The sequence below is a fragment of the Eublepharis macularius genome, chromosome 2 (assembly GCF_028583425.1).
Source record: "Eublepharis macularius isolate TG4126 chromosome 2, MPM_Emac_v1.0, whole genome shotgun sequence".
Taxonomy (NCBI): Eukaryota; Metazoa; Chordata; class Lepidosauria; order Squamata; family Eublepharidae; genus Eublepharis; species Eublepharis macularius.
In genome coordinates this window covers 112400116-112423812 of record NC_072791.1, presented here as the reverse complement: position 1 = coordinate 112423812, position 23697 = coordinate 112400116, and the positions used below count along the sequence as shown (strand labels likewise).

General features: G+C 39.3%; 1 protein-coding gene across 2 annotated transcripts in view; it reads right to left on the bottom strand.

Annotated features, from left to right (window-relative positions):
• The window catches only part of DNAJC24 (DnaJ heat shock protein family (Hsp40) member C24), a 131705-nt gene that overhangs the window by 21517 nt on the left and 86491 nt on the right, over nt 1-23697 (bottom strand). For both annotated transcript variants that reach the window (XM_054971433.1, XM_054971435.1), the window contains exon 3: nt 3108-3246. In XM_054971433.1, the coding sequence (XP_054827408.1) occupies nt 3108-3246 (139 nt within the window). The remainder of the gene's footprint in view (nt 1-3107; nt 3247-23697) is intronic.

Sequence of the window (23697 nt, the reverse complement as noted above, 5' to 3'; positions counted from 1 at the left end):
CTCACAAGCCCTGGGTGGAAGACCTCTCCTTGCCTACAGACAGCCCCCCAACCTTAAACGACTTCTCACTTACAACCATGAATCAGCTAGCAGAGTCACCAGCACAGGTACCAAACGTTCAACAGACCCAGATGCCAGCTCTGCCCTCATATCTACCCAGGAAATACAATTACAGGACCCAATGGCATCAACTACACTATATCTGGCTCTTACAGCTGCTCATCCTCCAATGTGATATATGCCCTCATATGCCAACAATGTCCATCTGCTCTGTACATTGGACAAACCATCCAACCTCTGCGCAAAAGAATAAACGGACACAAATCTGACATTAAAAATGGCAACATCCAGAAACCAGTAGGAGAACACCTCAGTCTACCAGGACATTCCATCAAGGACTTAAAGGTCACTGTAGTTCAACAGAAGCCTTTCAAAAACATAATCCAAGGAGAAGCTGCTGAATTGGAATTCATATGTAAATTTAATTCAGTCAGGCATGGATTGAATAGAGACTATGAATGGTTCTCATTATCAGAAGTAACTGATTTCATTATCAGAAGCTACTGATTGCATCTACTCCCCCCTCCCCTCTCCACCTATATATCTGACCAGTTTCTTCTTACCCTCCACACATCTGACGAAGAGAACTGTGATTCTCGAAAGCTTATGCTACTGTAAAGTTGGTTAGTCTTAAAGGTGCTACTGGACTATTTTCAATTTTGCTACTACAGACTAACACGGCTAACTCCTCTGGATCTATGAACAAGGAACTGGAATTCATTAGCCATTACAGGTGTTAACTATGTTTTGCAATGAATGTTATCACCAATTACTGCAAATGGTCTCTAGTTTAGCTCTGAGACTTGCATAACCGGCACTAATTTCATCTGGATCAAACCCAGTTCTTAAAAGAAGCCATCAAAATAAATGTCTTGTTTTACATGTGTGGTTTTTTTGTCATTAAGAATTCATCTGTTTTTTTTATCTGTTTTATCTGTTTCCTGTTTTTGTAGAGAAGTGTGATTGTATGATGCAACAATCCTCTTCTAAAAAGATAATTTTTCCATTGTGCACTCCCCCACATTTCTACAATCTGCTAATTTGGCAGTCTTTTCCTACCACTGAACTATTATTCTCTTCATCTGCTCATAACCCATATCTCTTGGCACTAGTCTTGTTAACTTATGTTTTCAGCAACCAATAACATTCAGTACCATTTGGGGAGGGCTCTGCACAGATTATTCTGACGTCAATATTCTGGTCAACTTAATACTGGAAGACAGTTATATACATTGTGCTTATACTTTACGGCATTCATTTCAATCTTGTTTGAACAGGCTGTTAAATCTATCAAACTCAGGTTTTTTAAAATATATAAATATTTAAATATTTATACACCTCAAAATATGAATGTACATTTGAAAAAAATGTTATTTTTAAATTAAATTTTCTTTTAAAACAATTCTTCTCAATTAAAAAAAAAGTTTTAGGAAGCACCAACATACACGTGACAGTTCTGAAATGCATGTAACAGTTCTGAATTAGATAAAACCAATTTTTCCAAGACTCTGAGGGCCTCAAAGAGCCAAGGATGCATGGAATCAGTGCCTGGAAGATTTCTACCAAAATTATTTTCACTCAATGAATGTGGGTAACATGATTAAAGGCAAATGGAGGAAACTTGTACATACAAATAAAACTGAGACCAACAATTATCATGTTCCACATTACATGTAAGGGTGCAAGGTAAATTGATAGGAATAGCTTGAGTGATATCTCAAAAGAGGAAAAAATGGACAAAGTATAAACAAAGCAATAGCCATCCATTTCATACTAGAGAAACATGTCCGTAATCATCACTTTGAGTTAGTCAAACTCCTTTTCAAAAATAAATTGGCTTACTGAAACTTTTGATTTTCTAATACTTGACATGCTAAACAGTGCATTTTGAGAAAATGTGATATAGATACTAAATAATTCACTAGACAAAATGTACTCCCTTATTCAGTATATTATTCAGTCGATTATGTGTATCTGCCAGCCACACTGACTAACCTTTTGTTTCTCAAATAAAATTGTGGCAACCTTAGCAGCAAGGAAAACAGCAAGAGTAAAAGGTTTGATGGTGTGCCAATGTACAATGGAAGGGAATTCAATAACAAGCTGCAGAGACAGTGAGCTTTTATCAAACACACTGAAAAGTGGTGGTAGCTACACGTCAATGCTAGACCAGACTGTGTTACTGCAGAGTGCGACTGAGTGTTTTCCCCACAGGCAAGTACACTATTATTGACTCCCCCTCCCCCATTAACATGTAGGGTAGATATACATTTATTGAAGGTTCTAATGGAAAGGCTGAGGGACTCCTATCCTGAGGCCAGAGCAAAAAGACAGCCTATCACTTCATGTAATGGTAGCCCATGTGTGACAGACCTGACCTACATTTCCCCCTTTCTTTCTCACAACAGCCTGTCACTATTTTAGTATGCTATTTTCCAAGATGTATAAAAAAGAAATGCATGCTGGAACTGCCTGGTAAATGTGCTTTACTGAAATATTATTTATAAGCTACTTCTTAAGTAGTAGTTTAAATGAGAGATATGTTCTGAAAAATATCCTAAAACAATTCTTCATTTATGAAAGGTAGTGGAGACAATATGCTTTAATGATTCTGAAGTGTTTATAAAACCATCTTTCAGTATATCTTTGGAAAAAATTACTCAGAACCTATATCTAAAATGCTGCTATGGACTGTAGTAAAGGGCATAACTCAAGTAATTAAGAACATTTAATGAAACTGCTTTAAATACTGTTAAATGAAGAATGGCTAAACTAAGTCATTATTATCTAAATCCTACATTCATTAGAATTAATAGAACAGCTACCAACAAATGCTTTGTCAAAAGTAATTTAATGTTTTTACTGCTTAATGGATGTGTAGTAATCAGTATAAATAATGTATCTAAATATGGAAGCAAGATAAGAGCAAATGAAGTGTTTCAGTCGAACAAAAAGCATTTGAAAAAACATCACTGAGCTACCACTCCAACCTCTGTTCTCAAGAGCTGCTGTTGCTACTACTACAGCACTCCTCGGCAGGAACCTACCACGCCGCTGCAGGTCATACTCTTTTTTTGTCTCTTCATTCCCTAGAATTTTCCACGCTCGATCAATTTCGATGAACCTCTGCTTGCGCGCCTCCACTTCTCCTGCTGGCACATCTGCGTTCTGTTTATCTGGATGATACTGCCAATCAAAGAAAGGAAGAGGGAAAGAAAAAAAGGGAAGAGGGAAAAATCAATAGTAAATTCCAGATCTATTTTAAGGTGTATGAAGGATGCAAACGTCTAAACTATGGTGCCAAGGAAAATAAACAGTGAAAGCATTGGCCACAAGAGATTACTGCTAGGTTAATTAGACCACTGGAATAGCAGCAAATATACCCGGTGGCACAAATATCAAAATATGCACTGACAGCATTTTCTAGATAATTTGCTGATGGAATCATTGGTCTTATGGACAATTTATAATTTATGGACAAGAATGACTAATGTAAACAGAAATAGGTACACACAAATCCACAATAGGATTAAGTGAAAGATTGTTTAGCTATAATATTACCTTTGAACATTTTTAACAAAACAATATTCTGTATTTACTAGCTACTTACAATTAGCACTGCCTTCTAGCTTTTGAAGCTGAAAGCAACTAGCAGATAACTAAATTGAATTTACCATTTATGCAATTCTAATTCTGTAGCTACGGTTCACCATCTTTAATTCATTCCAATTCAGTGAATAAAAAGCTCTTCCAAAATTCAGAAGTCACAGATCACTGGACACAACATTTTGTGCTATTTTCAGTTATGAAATATTTGAGAACACAGCTAAAGGTAACATTTAAAAGGGCAGATGTAATAATACATTATTGTATTAGGATTCCAAAACAAAGCACTTATATAATGAAAAATTTTTATTAGGACTTGATACAATGATCTCCTAAAATATATATAAAAGAACACAATAAAAAATCCCAATAGTTGCTACAGCAATAGGAGAAATAACCTCCCAAAATATTTCATGTGCAGCACTGTTGTTGACCTACTTTAAAAAAGTATACATTTCACCTGATTTAAAACATAATTGAATGTTATTGAAAGTAAGGTATAAAATTCTGAGCAAGACTAATTTTACTCAAATGGGAGGGCTATATTGTAGGGATGAGGTCTCAGATGTTTCACTAATGAGTTAGGGACTGTAGACTTCACCACTAAGTTGCCTTACATATTATCTGTTGCTTTAAATATGTACTCCTATGTACTACCTGTGCTTTATGTTTGCTTTTTGTTGTCTAATGTCAGTCCTAGAAATGATTATGTTCTGTTTCAGTATTTTCTTCTACTTTGTATTCGATTCTTGCTAATGCTATGTCTTTTAAAATTTGTATCTATTTACTCTATGGCATTGTTTATGGAAATATCCTTAATACTGTATGAAAATGTACTTGATATGGATTGTACTAATCTCATACTGTACAATCCACCTTGAGTCTCAGTGAGAAAGGCGGACTATAAATCACATAAATAAATAACGAAAATCACATGTTTACATTTAGAATTCATACTGTAAAAAGAACAGTAATAAATACAAGCTTTACATGATGATATTTTCTTTCACTTTCTTTTTGAGAATTTACAAATACCATGTTATTAATATTTGACTAATACAGGAAACTACTGACTATTTTTGAAAGTTCAGGCTCAGGATGCTGACATCAAATCACATTTGCTTGGATCATTAAGTTATTACAGCCTAAGGATGTGGATAACCTGCTTGGAGAGATGTGGTCTACCACCTCTATATACAACCCTTGCCAATTCTGGCTCCTTATATCTGTGCAAAACAGAGTTGATAGATACAGGAATGGTTAAATGCCTCATTGCAAGAACATAAAGTACCCCTTGTCTTGAAGCAGGCAGTAGTGAAATCCCTCCTTAAGAAACTCTCCCTATCCAAATAGCTTAAGTACATAAGTATACTTTTGCTGAGCTAGGTTCTTGAGTGAAGAACCAGTGTTTCTTAATGGAGGCAATCGACAAATCTCAGGAGCCTTTCAGAATTCTGGTGGTGAAATGGAGGCATTTAGGATTTTAGACAGCCCATTTACAGTATTTTCTGAGAGCAAGCAAAGGAAAGTTGTTCTATACTGTTCATCCCATATCCTAGATTTCACACAGCGAACAAGAATAATACCAAGGAGCTGGTTGATGAACATCAGGGACAAATATCTGTATGCCTAAGATCTGTGTATTGTATGCATATAGCATAAATATCATCAGTATGTCTTATTGTCAACATGGCCTGATCTGCAGATACTTAAATCCCGAGACCTGACCCATGAACAGACAAGACAGATCTTTCTACAAATCTGAGAAAAGTTCCATGTTTGCAGAAAAATTTGAAATCTTAAAAAGAAAAAATGTATGGGGGTTGTTTTTGTTTTTTTTAAAACCTCTAAAATAAGAGAAATAGTGCTTGTACCTTTAAGAAATGAATGCCATCTCAGATCTGGGTTATACATTTATTTATTGAGTGATTCAGTTTTTAGCTCACCCTCCCCGCAAGTGGGCTCAGGGCAGGTTACAGCAATATAAAGAGTACAAAAATAAAACATATAAATAAATTAAAACCAGAAACAACAATACAAATACATTCAAAATCTCAGATGGCAGCCCCCTCCACTTTTCCCAACCATGATATAAGCAAAAGGAGGGAGGGATGTAACTTGGTATCATCACTGAAACATCACATGTAAGGGGCCAGATGGTTGTGTAGCCCTCCTGGCAGGAGACCAGTAGGGAGGCATTTCTAGAGAACCTGAGACTGGCCTCAACCATATGCCTGGTGGAACATCTCTGTCTTAAAGGCCCGCCGAAAGGATATAAAGTCTTTATGGGCCCAGGTGTCCTCCGACAGAGAGTTCCACCAGGTTGGAGCCAGGACTGAGAAGGTCCTGGCCCTGGTCAAGGCCAGCCGAGCCTCCCTGGGACCAGGGGCCACCAATAGATTTTATTTGCCAATCTAAGTGCTCTCCAGGGTACATACAGGGAGAGGTGGTCCCTCAGGTATGCTGGTCCCAGTCCACTTAGGGCTTCCATAATCTAGCAGCCCACGGCCCAAGTACAGGACCTTTGTCTTCGCCAGATTCAGCTCCAGCTGGCTCTGCTTCACTCATCCAGACACAGTCTTTAAATAACAACAACATTCAATTTATATACCACCCTTCAGGACAGCATAACACCCACTCAGAGTGGTTTACAAAATATGTCATTATTATCCCCACAACAAACACCCTGTGAGATGGGTGGGGCTGAGAGAGCTCCTAGAAGCTGTGACTGACCCAAGGTCACCCAGCTGGCTTCAAGTGGAGGAGTGGGGAATCAAACCCGGTTCTCCAGATTAGAGTCCTGCACTCTTAACTACCACATCAAACTGGGTCTCGCCAGGATATCCAGGGTGGAGCCAGGCAGGCCATCCCTCAGCAGATACAACTCGGTGTCATCCACATATTGGTGACAACCCAGTCTGAAACTGCACCAACTGGGCGAGAGGATGTATATAAAGATTTAATAACAAAAGGGAGAGTATTGCCCTTTGTAGGACACTGCACACCAGCAATTGGTGTGCAGATAACCTCTTCCCAAGCACCACCCTCTGTCCCCAACAATGGAGAAAGGAGACAAGCCACTGCAAGGCAGTCCCTTAGACCCCCACATCAGAGAGACGGTGAGTCAACAGTTCATAGTTGACCATGTCGAATGCTGCAGAAAAATCCAACAAAACCAGCTGTGCCGACCCATGTTGATCCAGGTGCCTAAGAAGTTTGTCTGTGATGGCAACCAGTACTGTCTCTGTCCCATACCCCGGGTGGAAGCCAGATTGGAATGGGTCCAGTATAGAAGAATCCTCCAGGAAAGCCTGCAGCTGTTCCGCCACTGCCTGTTCAATAACAACTGAACCACCCATACAATGAAGTAGATTAATAATAAAGCATGTTGAAAACTGTGGGTGGGGGCAGATAAAAGAAAAGATGTTTGGGGTGTGGGAAGTGGAGAAGGAAGGAGGGAAAGGGGAAATGATCTTGAGGCTGTCAGGAGGAAAGAAAGAGGAAATAGCATGGGGAAGGGGATACAGGGGGAAATGATGTGATCCCCAGTCACTCCATTGGCTACCTATATGTTACCGTGCTCAGTTCAAGGTAATGGTTATTACATACAAAGCCCTTCACGGCTTTGGTCCAGCACACCTACGGGACCGCCTCTCTCCCTATGTCCCTCCACAGCAGCTTCGCTCATCCGAACAGGCCCCTACCCTATGGAACAGCCTGGCTTTCCACAAACAATGCAAAACTGAATTATTTAAAAAGGCCTTTTTTTCAGCTGAGAGGGTGGTACTGTAGGAAAGGGATCCCAAATGTTTCACTAATGAATTAGAAACCATAGATTTCACCATTATGTTGCCTTACATATTATCTGTTGCTTTTAAATATCCTACCTGTGCTTTGTGTTGTTCAATGTAAGTCCTAGAATTGATTATGTTCTGTTTCAGCAATTCCTCAACCCCATACAGGATCCTTGCTAATACTATATCTTTGTAAACTTATATTCTTTTACCCCATGACATTGTTTATGGAAATGATCTTGAAACTGTATTCATTTACCCTATGACATTGTGTATGGAAATGTTCTTGACACTATATGGAAATGCCTCCCTTGTCCTTGCCACTAATTGTACTAATCTCACACTATGTAATCCACCTTCTCAGTGAGAAAGGCGGAATATAAATACATAACATACATACATACATACATACATACATACATACATACATACATACATACATACATACATACATACATAAAATAAAGTCCTTGATGTTGCCCTGCTTGTTTATTTCTCAATAGGTTCACAGTTGTGGATACTTAAATCCTGAAATGGAGGCCATGCACAAAGAAAGGAGATTTCTTTGGGACAGCCCCTAGATTTGAAGAAAAATGCAGAAAGTTTTAAAAATGGAAGAACTTAAGACCCTCAAACAGAAAAGCATGTTCTGTGCTTGTGCACAATATAAATGCACAATCAGCAAGGGGGGCAGCTAGGCAGAGGGAAGATGAGAAGGTGAGTGAATGATCAAGCCACTGGGCTTCTCCTCTTCCATGAGTTTCTCATGTGTCCCTATGGCAGCACTGCAGGCAGGAGAGGGGGAGGAGCAGGAGCTGAAGCCACCATATAAGCCAATTAGCAGAGACAATAGTGTTGCAGGAGTTGCCCCCTCCTACCATATGAGTAAGGCAGGTTGAGGTACAGGCCCTGAAAGTGGGCAGGCTGGATGTCGATGGGGGGGGGGCTCACAGGGTTGCCAACCTTCAAGTGAAGTCTGGAGATCTCCTGGAATAAAAAACTGACCTTCAGAGATCAGTGTCCCTGAAGAAAATAGCTACTTTGGAGAGTGGTCTCTATGGCACTATACCCTGCCTTCCTCAGGCTCCTCCCCCAAATTTCCAGGAATTTCCCAATCAAGAGCTGGCAACCCTACAAAAAAGTCTCTGGTTTCTTTCTTTTCTTTTCTTTTTTATAAAAATTTTTTTATTAGGTGAGTACATGTCTACAATCAATATTTCAATTATTGAACCTAAATATCAAATTTCCCCCACCCTTTCCTCTCCCCCTTTTCTAGTGACTTCCAACAGTTTTCCAACCCGTATCTTATTGTATAACCTATTATATTCTCCCTCTATATAGTAACTTTTTTTACATTTATAAACTAAGTACTTTCCATTATCTTTAAATCTATCTAAAATTTAAATTCTACCGTAATTAAAATTTTTCTTTAAATGGTAAAGATTACTGTCCCCACTAAGTTTCCCTAATAACTTTCAAATTGCCACAATTTCCTCTTCACGTCCCACTTTTTTTCCAAATACTCCTTCAGTCTACCCCAGTCCTTGAAAAATTCTTCAGCATTCTGGTCTCTCAGCCTTCTTGTCATTTTGTCCATTTCCGCCATGTACAGCAACTTTTGTATCCAATCTCCAATAGATGGTATTTCTTGCACTTTCCATTTCTGCGCATATAATATTCTTGCCGCTGTTGTCATATAAAATAACAATGTCCTGTGTTGCATAGGAACATCCTCCATATTTAGGTTCAGTAGTAGGAGTTCTGGGTTCTTTATTATTGAAATCTGCAAAATCTCATTTATCATTTCTAAAATATCTCCCCAGTACTGCCTAGCTACCTCACAAGTCCACCACATATGATACAATGATCCTTCATGCCTTTTACATTTCCAACATTTATCAGACATTTTAGCATTTCCATAAGCTATTTTTTTTGGCGTCAAATACCACCTATATATCATCTTAAAGACATTTTCCTTAATACTGGTACAAGTTGAGATCTTCATTATATTTTTCCACAAATATTCCCATGACTCCATTGTTATGTCCCTTTGACAGTTTATAGCCCACTTCACCATCTGGACTTTAACAGCTTCATCCTCTGTATACCACTTCAAAAGAGTTTTGTAAATTTTTGAAATTTTCTTCTTACTTTCCTGCAATATAACTTCCTCCAATTCCGAATCTTTCCATTTAATTCCGCTTTTTAAACGATCCGAGTTATATAAGTCCGTTATCTGTCTATATTGAAACCATCCATAACATGAACCTAACTCTTTTTCTGTTTTAATTCTTAACATATTTTGTTCCTGAATGAGAATCTTTTTATAGGACAGACATTGGTCTCTATTGTAAATAACTCTCAGGTCAATAGATTCATATGGTACCACTCACGAGGGGATACCTTCACCCAGGTAATTTTTATATTTTTTCCAGACTGTGAAGAGACTCCTTCTCACATAATGATGTAAAAACATGCAATCAGCTTTCAATTTATCATGCCACAAATAGGCATGCCACCCAAACAATTTTTTATAACCTTCCAAAGTTAGTAGCTTACAGTTCTCCAGTGACATCCAATCTTTAAGCCATACCAAACAAATTGCTTCATAGTATAGTCTGATATTCGGCAGTTGCAGTCCACCCCTTTCCTTGGCATCACACAAAACTTTCATTTTTACTCGCGGTTTCTTGCCTGCCCATACAAAATCGGAAATCTTCCTCTGCCACTTTTCAAATTGCTTACTGTCTCTGATAATTGGAATTGTTTGCAGTAGAAACATAATCCGTGGTAACACATTCATTTTGACTGCCGCTATTCTTCCCAGCCATGACAGGTTTAATTTATTCCATTTAATCAAATCTCTGTCAATTTGCTGCCATAGCTTTTCGTAGTTATTCTTGAACAAGTCGATATTCTTCGCTGTAAGCTCAATTCCTAAATATTTTACTTTATGTGTTACTTCGCAATTTGTAATTTCCATCAGTTCTTGTTGCTTTTGTTTGGTCATATTCTTACATAATATCTTAGATTTTCTTTTGTTGACATAAAATCCAGCCAGCTCTCCAAATTCCTTTATTTTGTCCAACAGCTTCAGCATGTTTTGCATTGGATCTTCAACAATAACCATTACATCATCTGCAAAAGCTCTTTGTAGGTGAAATCTTTAATTTTTATGCCTCGTATTGCATCATCCTCTCGAATCTGAATCAACAATATTTCCAAAATCAAGATAAACAACAATGGAGATAATGGGCAGCCCTGCCTTGTACCTTTCCTTATTTCCAATTTTTTGGTTAGCTCATTATTGACTACAATTGCTGCACATTGGTCTTTATAAATCGCTCTTACTGTTTGAATAAAGTCTTTTCCCATTTGCAGTTTTTCCATTGTGACGAACATAAAACTCCAATTTAAATTGTCAAAAGCTTTCTCAGCATCCACAAAGAAGAAACCAACTTCTTTTTCACAATGTTTGTCGTAATATTCTATCGCATTTAAAACAGTTCTCAAGTTGTCTTTGATTTGTCTATTTGGAAGGAAGCCTGCTTGTTCTTCTGCAATAAATTCCACAAGGCCTTCCTTCAGCCTTTCCACCAGTATTTTTGCAAAAATTTTATAATCATTATTCAGCAACGCAATAGGTCGATAGTTCTTAACATTACCAAGGTCCTGATCTTCCTTTGGTATCAATGATATGGTGGCCTCATTCCAAGACTCTGGGACCTTTTGTCCCCTTAAAATTTCGTTCATTACCACCTTCAAAAAAGGTACCAGCTCATCTGCCAAAGATTTATAAAGTCTGGCCGTAATTCCATCCGGACCAGGTGCTTTGCCTAATTTAGTCGCCTCAATAGCTTCTCTTATCTCAGTCTCCGTAATTTCTGCGTTTAATTTTTCCTTCCAATTCTCTGATATCGATGGTAGTTTAACTTTGCCTAAATATTGCTCAATAGCATCCAAACTTACTTCTTTCCTCTGATATAATTTTGCATAAAATTTAAAGAATGCTCTACTTATTGCTGCTTGATCAGTCAATGTCATTCCATTTTCTTGAATCTTAGTTATTACCTTTTTCTCTTTTTTCTTTTTCAACTGCCATGCTAAATATTTCCCGGGTTTGTTTGCTCCCTCAAACGACTTTTGATTCAACTTCTTCAATTCCCACTCCAACTCTTTGTTCTCCATTGCTTTCAGTTGTTCTTGCAGAATTTTAATTTCTTGAAATAATTTCTTTTTCCCTGGTCTTTTCTTCAGTTGTAACTCCTTATTTCTTATATTCTCCACAATTTCTTTGCTTTTCTCCTCTTTTTTCTTTTTATCCCTTGCATTCAAATCCATCAATACTCCTCTAATAACTGCCTTATAAGTATCCCAGACTTTGTGAGTTGGAACGGTATTGTTCAAGTTATACTGTATAAAGAATTTGGTCTCCCACTGTAGCAGTTCTAAATTGTCTTTTTGTTGCAGCAAATCCTCATTTATTCTCCATCTCCGTCTTTTGGTGCCTTTCCCAAATTTCCACATAATTGGGTTATGATCTGAGCCTATTTTTGGCATTATCTCCACATCTTTTGTCCAAACAACCAAGTCTTTAGAGGCCCAGATCATATCAATTCTTGATAGTGTCAAATGTCTCGGTGAAAAAAAAGGTATATTGCTTTACCTTGGGGTTATTTCTTCTCCAGGTATCTTCCAAATTCTCCTGATCCATCATTTCAAAGAAGGATTTTGGTAATAGTCCCCTTTTCATGTGAGCACCTTTTGTTTTCTTGTCCATGTCTAATGCCGTAACTCCATTAAAGTCACCTGCCAAAATTTTCTGTGAGTAAGTTAATCCATCCAGTTGTTTCTGTAAGTCCTTAAAAATTGTCCTTAGCTCCATTTGGTGCATAAATTCCAATCAATAAAATCTTTTCCGTATTCCAAATAATTTCCACAGCTATATATCTTGCTTCCACATCGTTAAATATCATTTTAGGTTGCAGCTCATCTTTAACATACAAAACTACTCCTCTTTTTTTTGCTTCGATGAGGCTGCAAATTCCCTTCCCAATTTAGCATTTTTCAAATATTTCACATCTTGCTTCCTGATATGAGTCTCTTGTAGACAAATTATATTGCAATGCTGTTTGATTAGCCCGTGGAAGATAGTTTTACGTTTGAAAGGTGAATTAAGTCCGTTTACATTCCAAGATATAATTTTGCACTCCATAGTCATATTCTAGATCTTTTAGGTAAGTCTTTTTCATTGTCCATAAAAAACCTCTCCATCTCGTGACTGGACCAGATTGTTTTTTTAACTGTTTGAAATTCAAAGCTCAAGCCCTCTGGAATTTCCCATCTATATCTGATATTCAAATCCTTCAACATTTGAACCAGTTCTCTGTATTTCTTTCTCTCCAACAAAACTCCTCTAGGTAGTTCTTTCATTATTTGTACTCTTTTTCCAGCAATTTCCAGAGGGCTTTGAAACTGTTTACTCACAATATCTTCTCTTGTTCTTTTCGTTGTAAATTGCACTATCATATCTCTTGGGAGATTTTTTTGTGCTGCATATTTCGAGTTGATTCTGTAGGCCACATCCAGTAAAACCACAATTTCTTCCACTTCTTTATCCAAAAATTCTGCAAGTATTTCTGAAATCTGCTCTTGGGCTGACTTTCCTTCTACTTCTGGGACCCCACGAAATCTGAGTTGCCTTTCCATGTATTTACATTCCATCACGGCCATTCTTCCTTGCAAACCCTTAGTTTCTGTCTTGAAGGAAACAGACAAATTGTCCACTTCATCCTCCATTACCTTCACTTTCAATTGCGTCGTTTGTAACTCCTTCTTGACCTCATCGATACTCTTGGTTACTTCCGCCACCTCCGATTTAAGTGTCTCTTTAAAGTCTCTTGCCATGTCTCTTATCATATCTTTAATCTCCTTATTTCCATCCACCACTTTCTTGTCGAGACTCTCTAATGCCGACTGCCACTCCTTCTTCGACATCGTGGGGCTGGCTTTAGCTTGCTCCCACGAGTCTGCTCTCTTCCGCAACTCCGTGGCGTTGGTAATTTATTATTTTTAAAGTTAAGTCCTTTATTTAAAACAAATTCTTCTCCGATTAAATAATTCCGATCTCCAAAATGGCGGGCGTCTTTTCTCTATGGTTTTTAGTCGAAGATTCTGCCCTTACCCTTCTCCAAGATGTCCCACTTCCGCTTAACTTGAGGTCTTGCCCTTTCCCTTTTTCAAAATGGCGCTCTTCCTTTTCCGGGTTTCCTTTAGCCACCGCTTCCAGTTTGTTACTCTATTGCATTGACGCACTTCCTGCTCCGACACAACCGCCCAGCGGTTCTTGCGTTTTTTTCCAATTTCCCACAGTTCACTATCTCTCTTAAACCACAGGTATGTAAACAATAATTACTTTCTTCGCTCTAATTCTTCTAAATAAATTCCTTTTAACTCAGTCACTTTACTGGAGCTTAGCCAATATATCCTTAACACTTAGCAACTTTTATCTTCCAAGTTAATTCAATTCTTCTTATCGAATTTCTTCTCAAAAAGAGAGATAGCAATCTTTACCTTAATAGTTCTATTTGCGGGTTGTAATAGCTGTTTCAATACTCAAATTCTTCCAAATTAGTCCCAATTAGTTACTGAAGCTTGGGTACGGTGTTCTTAAGCCAAAACAATGACTCCAAAGCCGCTGCAGAGATCTTTGCCGTCCTTCTCCGGGTGGGACCTCAAGGTTGGGTGGGAGATCGTTATGCAGATCTCCCCCCTCAGCCGAGATCAACGCACCCTCTGGATCCTAAGTGTTCATGCCTGTTCTCCACCTGAGAACAGGGGGGCCCGGGCGATCTAGCACCCCGCTGGCCCTCACAAACAGCGGCTCGGACAGCTCCACTTTTAGAGCTGCGTCAGACCACCATGATCCCAAACCGGAAGTCAAAAGTCTCAGGTTTCAACCGAATTTTAATCTTCAAAATCTTCTAAATCGATGATTGTATCTGCAACTAGAAACTCTTTGCTTTCTTACATGTCCACCACATATGATATAATGTCCCTTCTTGTTTAGCACATTTCCAACATACATTTGATGCCCGCTTATACATTCTAGCCAATTTTTCAGGAGTCATATACCAACAATACATCATCTTGTAAAAATTTTCTTTGATACTAGAGCTTAATGTAAATTTCAACCCCCTTGTCCACATAATTTCCCAATGCTCCATTAATATGTCATGCCCACATTTTTTTTGCCCATTTAATCATACATTCCTTTACTTGCTCTTCCCCTGTTTCAAATCTCAACAGAAGTTTATACATTTTAGAAATAACATGTTCATCATAATGGACAGCCAGTTGGAAAAAAGCTTTGGAACTTTTTTTCAATATTTTATTCCGGCAGCAAGAGTACTTTATGCACAAAACTGGAAAACTCCAACATTGCCTACAGTGGAGGAATGGTGGACAAAAATTTTGGAGTTTGCACCAATGGCAAAACTTACTTCACTGATTAGAGAAAGGACGTTAGTTAACTTCTTGACTGAATGAAAACCTTTTATAGACTTTTTACATGAAATGGATAACAAGAATTTGATGACATCTGGATTTATGGATTAAGAAACATGAAAAATAGAAAAAAGAGGGCTCTTATGTTTAACTTAGAAAAAGCGAGACTCTAGAAATGATACATATCTGTTGCGGAGATAATCAGAACTCAACCCGTAGTGTAGTTTTACTTTTTAAAAATATGTTTATGTATTGTTAGGGGTGTGCACCCGAAAAAGATTTGGGTTTCTCTCTTCGGAAAGACCCAAAATACAAAGCATCATGCCGCTTTGGATTCGGGTTTCTAAGTTGCTTCTGTATGCTCTGTAAAGATTCGGAGCATACCGAAATGATGGGGGAGGGGGAGGAGGAGGCCCACCCCACCCTTAAACTCCCACCCTCACACACCCCATCCCCCCACCCCCACCCTACTTACCTGGTCAGGCAGAAGGCTGGAGGCAATGCCGTGCTGGCCAGCTAGCCGGTGGAGAAGGGCTTCCCTGCCACCGTCACCACACAGCCAGCACACCCAGCTGGCCAGCAGAGAGGGCCGCTGCCACCACTGAAGGCCAGCAGGGAGGCAGGAAGGCCACCTCCTCCAGCACAGTGCCAGGTAAGTGTGGGTGGGGGGTAAGGGTGGGAAATGGGTAAGTTTAAAGGGCCCTGCTGCTTGCGAAAGAGCCCTTTAAACTTAACCCCCAGGGCCCCGAAGCTTCCCAAAGCATTATGAATTCTTCGGGAAGCTTTGATTTGGTATTTCCGAATTGGAAATACCAAATTGGTATTTCCGAAGCTTTCCGAATCGGGCCCGATTTGGGTATTTTACCCAAATTGGACACCTCAAGCACACACCCCATGTATTTTTAGTGTGTCTTCTTTTCAGAATGCTGTGTTTTTTATCCTCTATGTTTATTATAGTTTTTATGTTATTGTTCATAGTTTATAGTTAAATAAAGAAAATTCTAGTAAAAAAAAAAGAGCTGGCAACCCTAGTAGCAGCAACCAAACAATGGTGGAAGGATGGGATCCCCCCCACAAGTCTTGCAGATCCCCTGCTTATCCTTAAATAAATAGAGTTGTCACATCTGGAGTGCTATTTGATGTCCTAATTTTATACTGTTTACCTCAGATCCTCCCAGAGCCATCTCCTGCATGAGCTCTTACTTTGAGTTATTTATCTGGCACAGCACAGACCCTGTTTTTTTGTTGTGGCTCCATTGTTCTAAAATGTCCTCTCCCAAGAGGTGAAAAACTGATAGGGGTCCCATTTCCCCAGTGGAGGTGGACATTCTCCACCCCCTTGCAGTGTTGCAGCATCACATCACTTAAAGTTTTTTTTTTTAAGTGACATGAGATACCTCTAGGTATCACAGAGTTTCTGGTGATTGCTAGAGCTACTCTATGTCACTTTTCATGGGTTTTTTTTAGCAAAACTGACATGATACTACAGCCAGCATCACACACCCCATAACATTGCCCACTTATTATTATACTTGTCTTATTATCATATTGTTATTTTTAATGCTTTAGTCATGCTAAGTTTTAACTTCTGATGAATATTAGTGATTTGACATATCTGGCTGATTTTTCAAATTTTATTGTATACTTTGGGATAGCTGTTGAGAAACTGTATGTGTGTGTGTGTGTGTGTGTGTGTGTGTGCATGTATATAAAATAAATATAACAGCAGACCAAAACATTACATATATGGAAACAAATCGTAACTGTAAGCTTATCAATTACTTTCCTCATGTGATTTGGCAGCTAATTTTCATAGTTACCAGGGCAACTGAAGAGAGCTGGTTTCAAGTTTTTTTTCCCCAGTAGTGTCCTTAATCTGGTTTGGAGAAGAAGCAGAAACCCACTATTTGGTAGTGCAGGAATAACAGCAAATCATGGTCTGTGCTAAAACAAAAGTCATTATTGGACCAAAACTACACACATCATGAAGTATGTGAGCACAGGACTTCTTCTGATCTGAACTATGCTTAAGTTTCTCCGTGACATATATACAAGGATAGTCTGGAGGGAAAAAGCATAGCCTGCCTGAATTTGTGATCTGACTTGTGTACACTTTATTCTATTATCCATGAAAATACCTCCAACTTGAGGTATGGGTGTGGGCTTCTGCAACCACACCACTTGCTGATTGGGCACCATGGGCACAAATCAGATACACATCTAAGTATGTGCAGTATCTGTCTTCACCGTATGGCTTTCTATGAGATGTGCATTAAAATGTACATTGCCCTTTCACATTATGATAAAACTTAAATTTAACTAGATTTTAAGCTCACCTAGAACTGCATCAATATGCATAAATACTGTTATGTCCTGATTTCTGAGAGGAAGGAAGCCATTCATTAGGGAAAACTGCTCATGATGCTAAGAAAAACTGGCTCTTTTCCTACTGAAAATGATGAATAATAAAACTAAAGCAGTTCTATATTCTCTCATCACAGTAAAATCATGTCTGAGTAAAAATAAATTAACAATCTTTCAGCAGCATATTCCACTTCTTGGGCTTTTCAGCAAAGTACCAAAGGCAGCATCTCCAGAGGTCAACACTATAATGCCATCCTTACAACACTTGCTCATAAATAAGCAATATAAAAACTGAAGCTAGCTGCACAGTGTCAAAGCAACCTGACTGTTCCTTATTGAAGCCACAAACACTGTTGGGAACTGGATCCGAACTATTAAAAGCTGCTATCTCAAATGATGCTTAAGTGAATGTAGAGGTCTCACTTGACCTTTCTAAATCTATCCAAAATATGGAAGAGCTGGATGAGGGAGAATTTCTCACGTATATAAAATTGCTTTTGTGGTGGAAAAGTCCATGCTTTATATGGCGAAGGGGAGGGACAAGGATGCTTAATCAGCCACTAGTATAGTTCGTAATCTGACTACAAGTTGTCAGCTAAACTGAACATTTGATGAACTGCTCTCCTGTGTGGGAAAAATTCATACATATTTGATTGAGATATATATGCCCTCGATGATGATCAAAAGATTCTTAATACCAAGCTACACAAGTGCAAAAGCTACTACAAGCTGCCACATATAACTTACAAAGAGCTTACTAATCAAGGCATAATTCATATGAAGCATACTTTAATATGGCAAGTGCCCTAAATCATCATTCTTGTGCTGGGTTTGAGTTGGTGTATAATGTATAAAATACATGAATATGAGACACAAAAGTAAAAGAAAAACGTGTGAAATTCAGTCATCTTATAACACTTAAATCATAATAGTTTGCCACTTTGAGTTAATAATAATGAATCACTCCTGTAACAGCATGTGAAACTACTACACATGATGTTACAGTTTTTATTACAGCAGGGAATGGTAGCATTCCAAAGAAAGTCAGTGTGTACTATTTGTGCACAAATTCAATTTTCCTCCTAGAACTTTACAAGTTCTTCTGTACATTTTCTAAAGTTTTAAAAAATGTATTGGAGGAGGCGCTATTAAAGCAGTAAGGTTAAGACGTTAGCATGTTCCTCTGGACCATGGTCAGAGTCTATAGGAACTGATAGCTAGTAGAAAGCTTAAGAAGATTACGTCTGCTGAAAATTAGAGCATGGTTGGGAATGAGAGATGATGGGAATTCTGTGAGAACTCCCAGTATTTTTTCTCTGTAAAAGGCAGTCACATGGATTCTGACTAGGGCCATGATGCAACTGGGGTGGAGGAAGGGGGGGTCACAGCTTCCATGTATTGTATGTCAGGATAATTATATAAGAAAGTCCTAATACCTCTCCCCCCAATACATCACAGTACTGACAGAAATCAGAGTCCATGCACCTGAATTTATGGGGCGGGGGTTCATGAGGATCCTAGACTCTCAAGGATATCTTTGGGGTTATAAGGGGCTGTAAAGCTCTGGAACACATACATGCAAAAGGCTGTGCATGGGTTATTGGATTTTTGGTTATAATGACTAATTTGCATTAGGCATTTGTGGGAAATGGGACCCAAGATATTGGGTTGGCCCGCTCCCATATGCAGATGTTACCTCGCCAGAAGGAAAATCCTGGTGGGGAAGCAAAGGATATGAATGCTGGCATTGCTGGAGGGACCAATACCCTCACTATGGAACACAAAACAGGTGAAACCAAAACTCAAGCAGATCCCAACGATGCAGTGTGACAGCGCCACACTTCCACTGAACTGGAGTTCCAAGACCAACCTGTGGGTGAGCCTTGCAAACCTTATGAACATTTTTTCATTTTGCCTGCACAGTGGACTATCAGGGGATGAGATGTTTTCATCCTGCCTTTGGGGAACACCCACTACCCCACAAGCACTGTACAATGCAACCAAGTTCAGCTACTTCCGAGAACTGATGGCCTTTCAGCATCTTTACCAATGGGCACATGAACCAGTTAAAATGCAGACCCCACACATGATGGCAATCGGACTGTCCAAAGTTTTGCCTGCACTAGAATGCTTCCAGTTTCCAGCCTGCAAGGAGGAGGCTGCTTTGATCTGTCACATGGGCATACCCTGCAATGCAACAAGACATTTCCCCTCAGCATGAGAAAGGGAACGTGGAACTGCCTTCGGGATGGTTCATGCTATGCAGGATTGTAGCTTTTTCCTATATTCCTGAGTACTCAATGGGAGGACCCTGCACAATAGGGAGACTAATGCCATTATTGGTCCCCTGGAAGAAAGAGACTTGCAAACCCTTGTCCTCCTGCAACAAAAGGACTTTAGTAATTGACGACAATGTGATCCCAAGTTAACACTTGTCACCACCACAGAAGCAGCACTTCTGGCAGGATTCCTAGTAGGAGTACCGGGACTGGCTGTTTGGAATACCAGGAACATTGATGGACTGGCCTGCCTAGTGGCTAAAGGAATGAACGAGACATCACAAGCATTAACAGTACTACTTCAAGATCTTCAAGCCACCGAAAGAGCAACACTGCAGAATCGTATGGCCATAGACTTTTTGGTTCTAAAATCCAACCACGGCTGTGAGGAATTTGAGGGAATGTGCTGCCTGAACCTGACTGACCACTCCCACATTGTCGAATCACATATTAAGAAATTGCAAGACTTTGCAGCAGAGATTTCCAAGAGCATGAGCTGGTTTGACGAATAGTTTGGCTGGCTGGGAGAGTGGTTCAGAGGACTGGGATCTAAATTTAAGGCTATACTCGTTTATGTGGCAGTAGGGATTTTGATGGTAGTATGTATCCACAGGAAGCAAGAAGAGGCAGGCACTTGTATTCAATGCCTACATCTTCTTGCTTCCTGTGCTCAATGTTTTATACCAAAGCCCACTCCACAGACCAAAGAGGAGCGTTTGATGATGATGGTGTGCCCGCTGTGCAAACAAAGTGATCAGAATGAGCAGAAAGCAGAGGACCCTTAGCGGGCTGAGCAAACATGTGACAAGACCTTATAGTTGTGGAAATGCACAGTTGAAACTGCACATCCCCACTGACTTCCGGTTCGGGGTAATGGAGAGACCGACGTGATTCAGAGCTCCGGATCATCCGAGGTGCTGTTTTTTGGACTGGTGGGGCCTTCAGATTGCCCACAGCTCCCGGGTTTTAGTCAGAAATCTGGCAAGAACGCTTCTAGCCCTGAGAGTGTAGAGTCTTGGCAGGTGGGAGGCTCTGAATTAAGGGCTTCTCCCCTAAGCCTTGAGATCCTCCTCGAAGAAGGGTGACCAAAATCTCTGCAGCAGCTTCAGGAGTCATTAAATTGACATAGGCTCTTTGTTCCCCGAGCCTCGGGAATGGATTTGAACAGATTTGGACGTTTGAAGCAGTGAGTACATCCCAAGAAGTTTGTATTAAGTTAAGATTACTATCTCCCCCAACAGACCGTTTTACTGAATAAAGACTTAAATTTTAAAAGACCTAAAGACTGAGTTACCAAGCTGAAAAAGTATATTAAAAGACTGAGCAATTTAATTGGAGTTTTGAGAATGAGAAAAAGTTAAAAAGAGCTAAGAAGAATATTGTTTTGCATACCTGTGGTTGGGGAGATAGCAACGCGGTGGGCGGATCGTGGGAATTGGAAGGCGTGCCGCGAGACAGGAAGTGGAGAACAATAGACGGAGAGGAGACAGAGAGAAAGAGTGGCGAGGGAGGTCAGGAAGAGCAGGAGGACCCGGAAGAAAAACAAAGCTGGAAGAGGAAGTGAAGTACCCACCACTGAAACTAAGGGAAAGGAAACGGATGTAGAGGATTCACCATTGAAAGTAAGGGAAGATCATCGGTGTGACTGTATTACCATAGAGAAAGATCGCCCGACATTTTGAACCATAGAAAAACATCACCCGACATTTTAAGGGTAAGGGAAGCCTCAATTGCCATTTTAACTGAGGGTAAATGTCAAAAAATTTTGATATATAAAAATAGAGATTTGAATTAAAAAGAAGACGGAGCTAAGAAAGAGAGCTGATTCGTGGGGACCTAAGGCAAGTCCGATGGCCTCCAAAAAAGAAAAGGACTGGCAGGCTGCCACTGAAAATTTGGATAAGAAAATAACAGATGGAAATAAAGAGATTCGGGAGATGATACAAAAATTACAGCAAAATTTAATGACGGAAATGAAAGAAGCAATCAAATCGGAAATTATGGAAGTTAAAAAGGAGATGGAGGCAATAAATACAGATTTACAGAATATCCAACAAGGTGCAAGAAACGCAGCAGTTGGTGCAGGATGGGGAGAAAAAAACAGAGGCTATACAGAATGAGACTATGGGTATGGGCGAAAGAATAGTGATGATGGAATGTAAAGCAATGGACAGACAGATTCGCATGAGAGCAGTTCCGGAAAAAATGGATGGATCTGCCCTTAAACAAGTAACTGAAATATTGGCAAAATTTTGGGGGCAAACAGAGGAGGAAATGATGACCCATTTGGATATCGCGTATAGAGTCAACTCAAAATATGCGGAACAAAAGAACGTACCAAGAGATATTATTGTCCAATTGACCACAAGGAGAATGAAGGAGGAAATTATTAGAAGACATTTTGAAACTCCACTGGAGGTAGCCGGGACACGGATTCGAATTATGAAAGAAGTACCACGTAAAGTACTCCAGGATCGGAAAAAGTACAGAGATTTAACACAAAAGCTAAGAGCAGCGGAAATTAGATATAGATGGGAGCTACCGGAAGGAGTGACTTTTGAATTTCAATCAGGGAGACAAGTGATCAAATTGAAATATGCAATGGATGTTTTTCTGATGGAAAATGGAAAAGACTTTCCTAGCTCATCCAGATTATAACTATGGAGTACAAATTAATTTCATGGAATGTTAATGGACTTAATTCACCCTCTAAACGTAAAGCTGTGTTACATTGGTTAGCTAAACAAAGAAGTAATTTGATTTGTCTACAAAAAACTCATATTAGGGATCAAGATGTCAAATATCTGATTAACAAACAGTTAGGAAAACAATTTGCTTCGGCAACAAAGCAAAAAAAGAGGGGAATTGTGATATATATAAAAGAAGAACTACAACCTAAATTAATTGTGTCTGATAAAAATGGAAGATACCTGGCCGTGGAATGTTTATGTAATGCAAAGAAAACTATGGTACTTGGACTATATGCGCCAAATGGCTCCAAAGATATATTTTTCAAGGATTTACGAGAACAAATGGAGCAGTGGACTTATGACCAGGTAATCATAGCTGGAGACTTTAACCGAGTAGTAGATTTGCAATTGGATAAAAGTCAATCAACAAGTAAAGTAAGGACAGGGAAATTACCGAAGTCTTTTTTTGAAATTCAGGGACAAGAAAATTTAGAAGATGCTTGGAGAAAATATAATTCTGAATTGAAGCAGTATACTTTTTTTTCATCTAGTCACCAATCTTTTTCGAGAATAGATATGATCTGGGCGTCTAAAGAACTGGTAGTGTTTACAAAAGAGACTGATATATTACCAAAAGTTAGCTCGGATCATAATCCAGTGATGTGGAGATTTGGAATGAAACACAAGAAACGGAGATGGAGAATTAATGAGGATCTTCTGAGTGACCCAGAATATGTTGAGGTGTTGAGAAGAGAAACGAAGTTTTTTATTCAGTCTAACGTGGATAAAGAGGTGCCAACGCACATGATCTGGGACACATATAAAGCTGTAATTAGAGGTGTTTTGATGGACTTAAATGGCAGAGAGAGGAGGAAAAAAGAAGTGAAATTAAAATATGGTTGTTGTGGGTTTTCCGGGCTGTATTGCCGTGGTCTTGGCATTGTAGTTCCTGACGTTTCGCCAGCAGCTGTGGCTGGCATCTTCAGAGGTGTAGCACCAAAAGACAGAGATCTCTCAGTGTCACAGTGTGGAAAAGATGTAGGTCATTTGTATCTACTCAGGAGGGGTGGGGTTGAGCTGAGTCATCCTGTAAGAGTTTCCCAGGGTGTGGAATGCTAATGGCGGGAGGCTTCACTGTGTCCTGAGGAGGTTCTTTTGCATATGGATTGGTACTTGATGTGCTAATCTTCTCTGCAGGGCTATTGTCGGGGATAGAATGTTTTGTTAGCCTGGTGTTTTTCAGAACTGGAAACCATGCTCTGTTCATTCTTAATGAAGATCAGATTAGAGCAATGGAAAATAAAGAACTGGAGTGGGAGTTGAAGAAAATGAAGCAAAGATCATTTGAAGGAGCTAATAAACCAGGGAGATATTTGGTGTGGTGATTAAAGAAAAAGA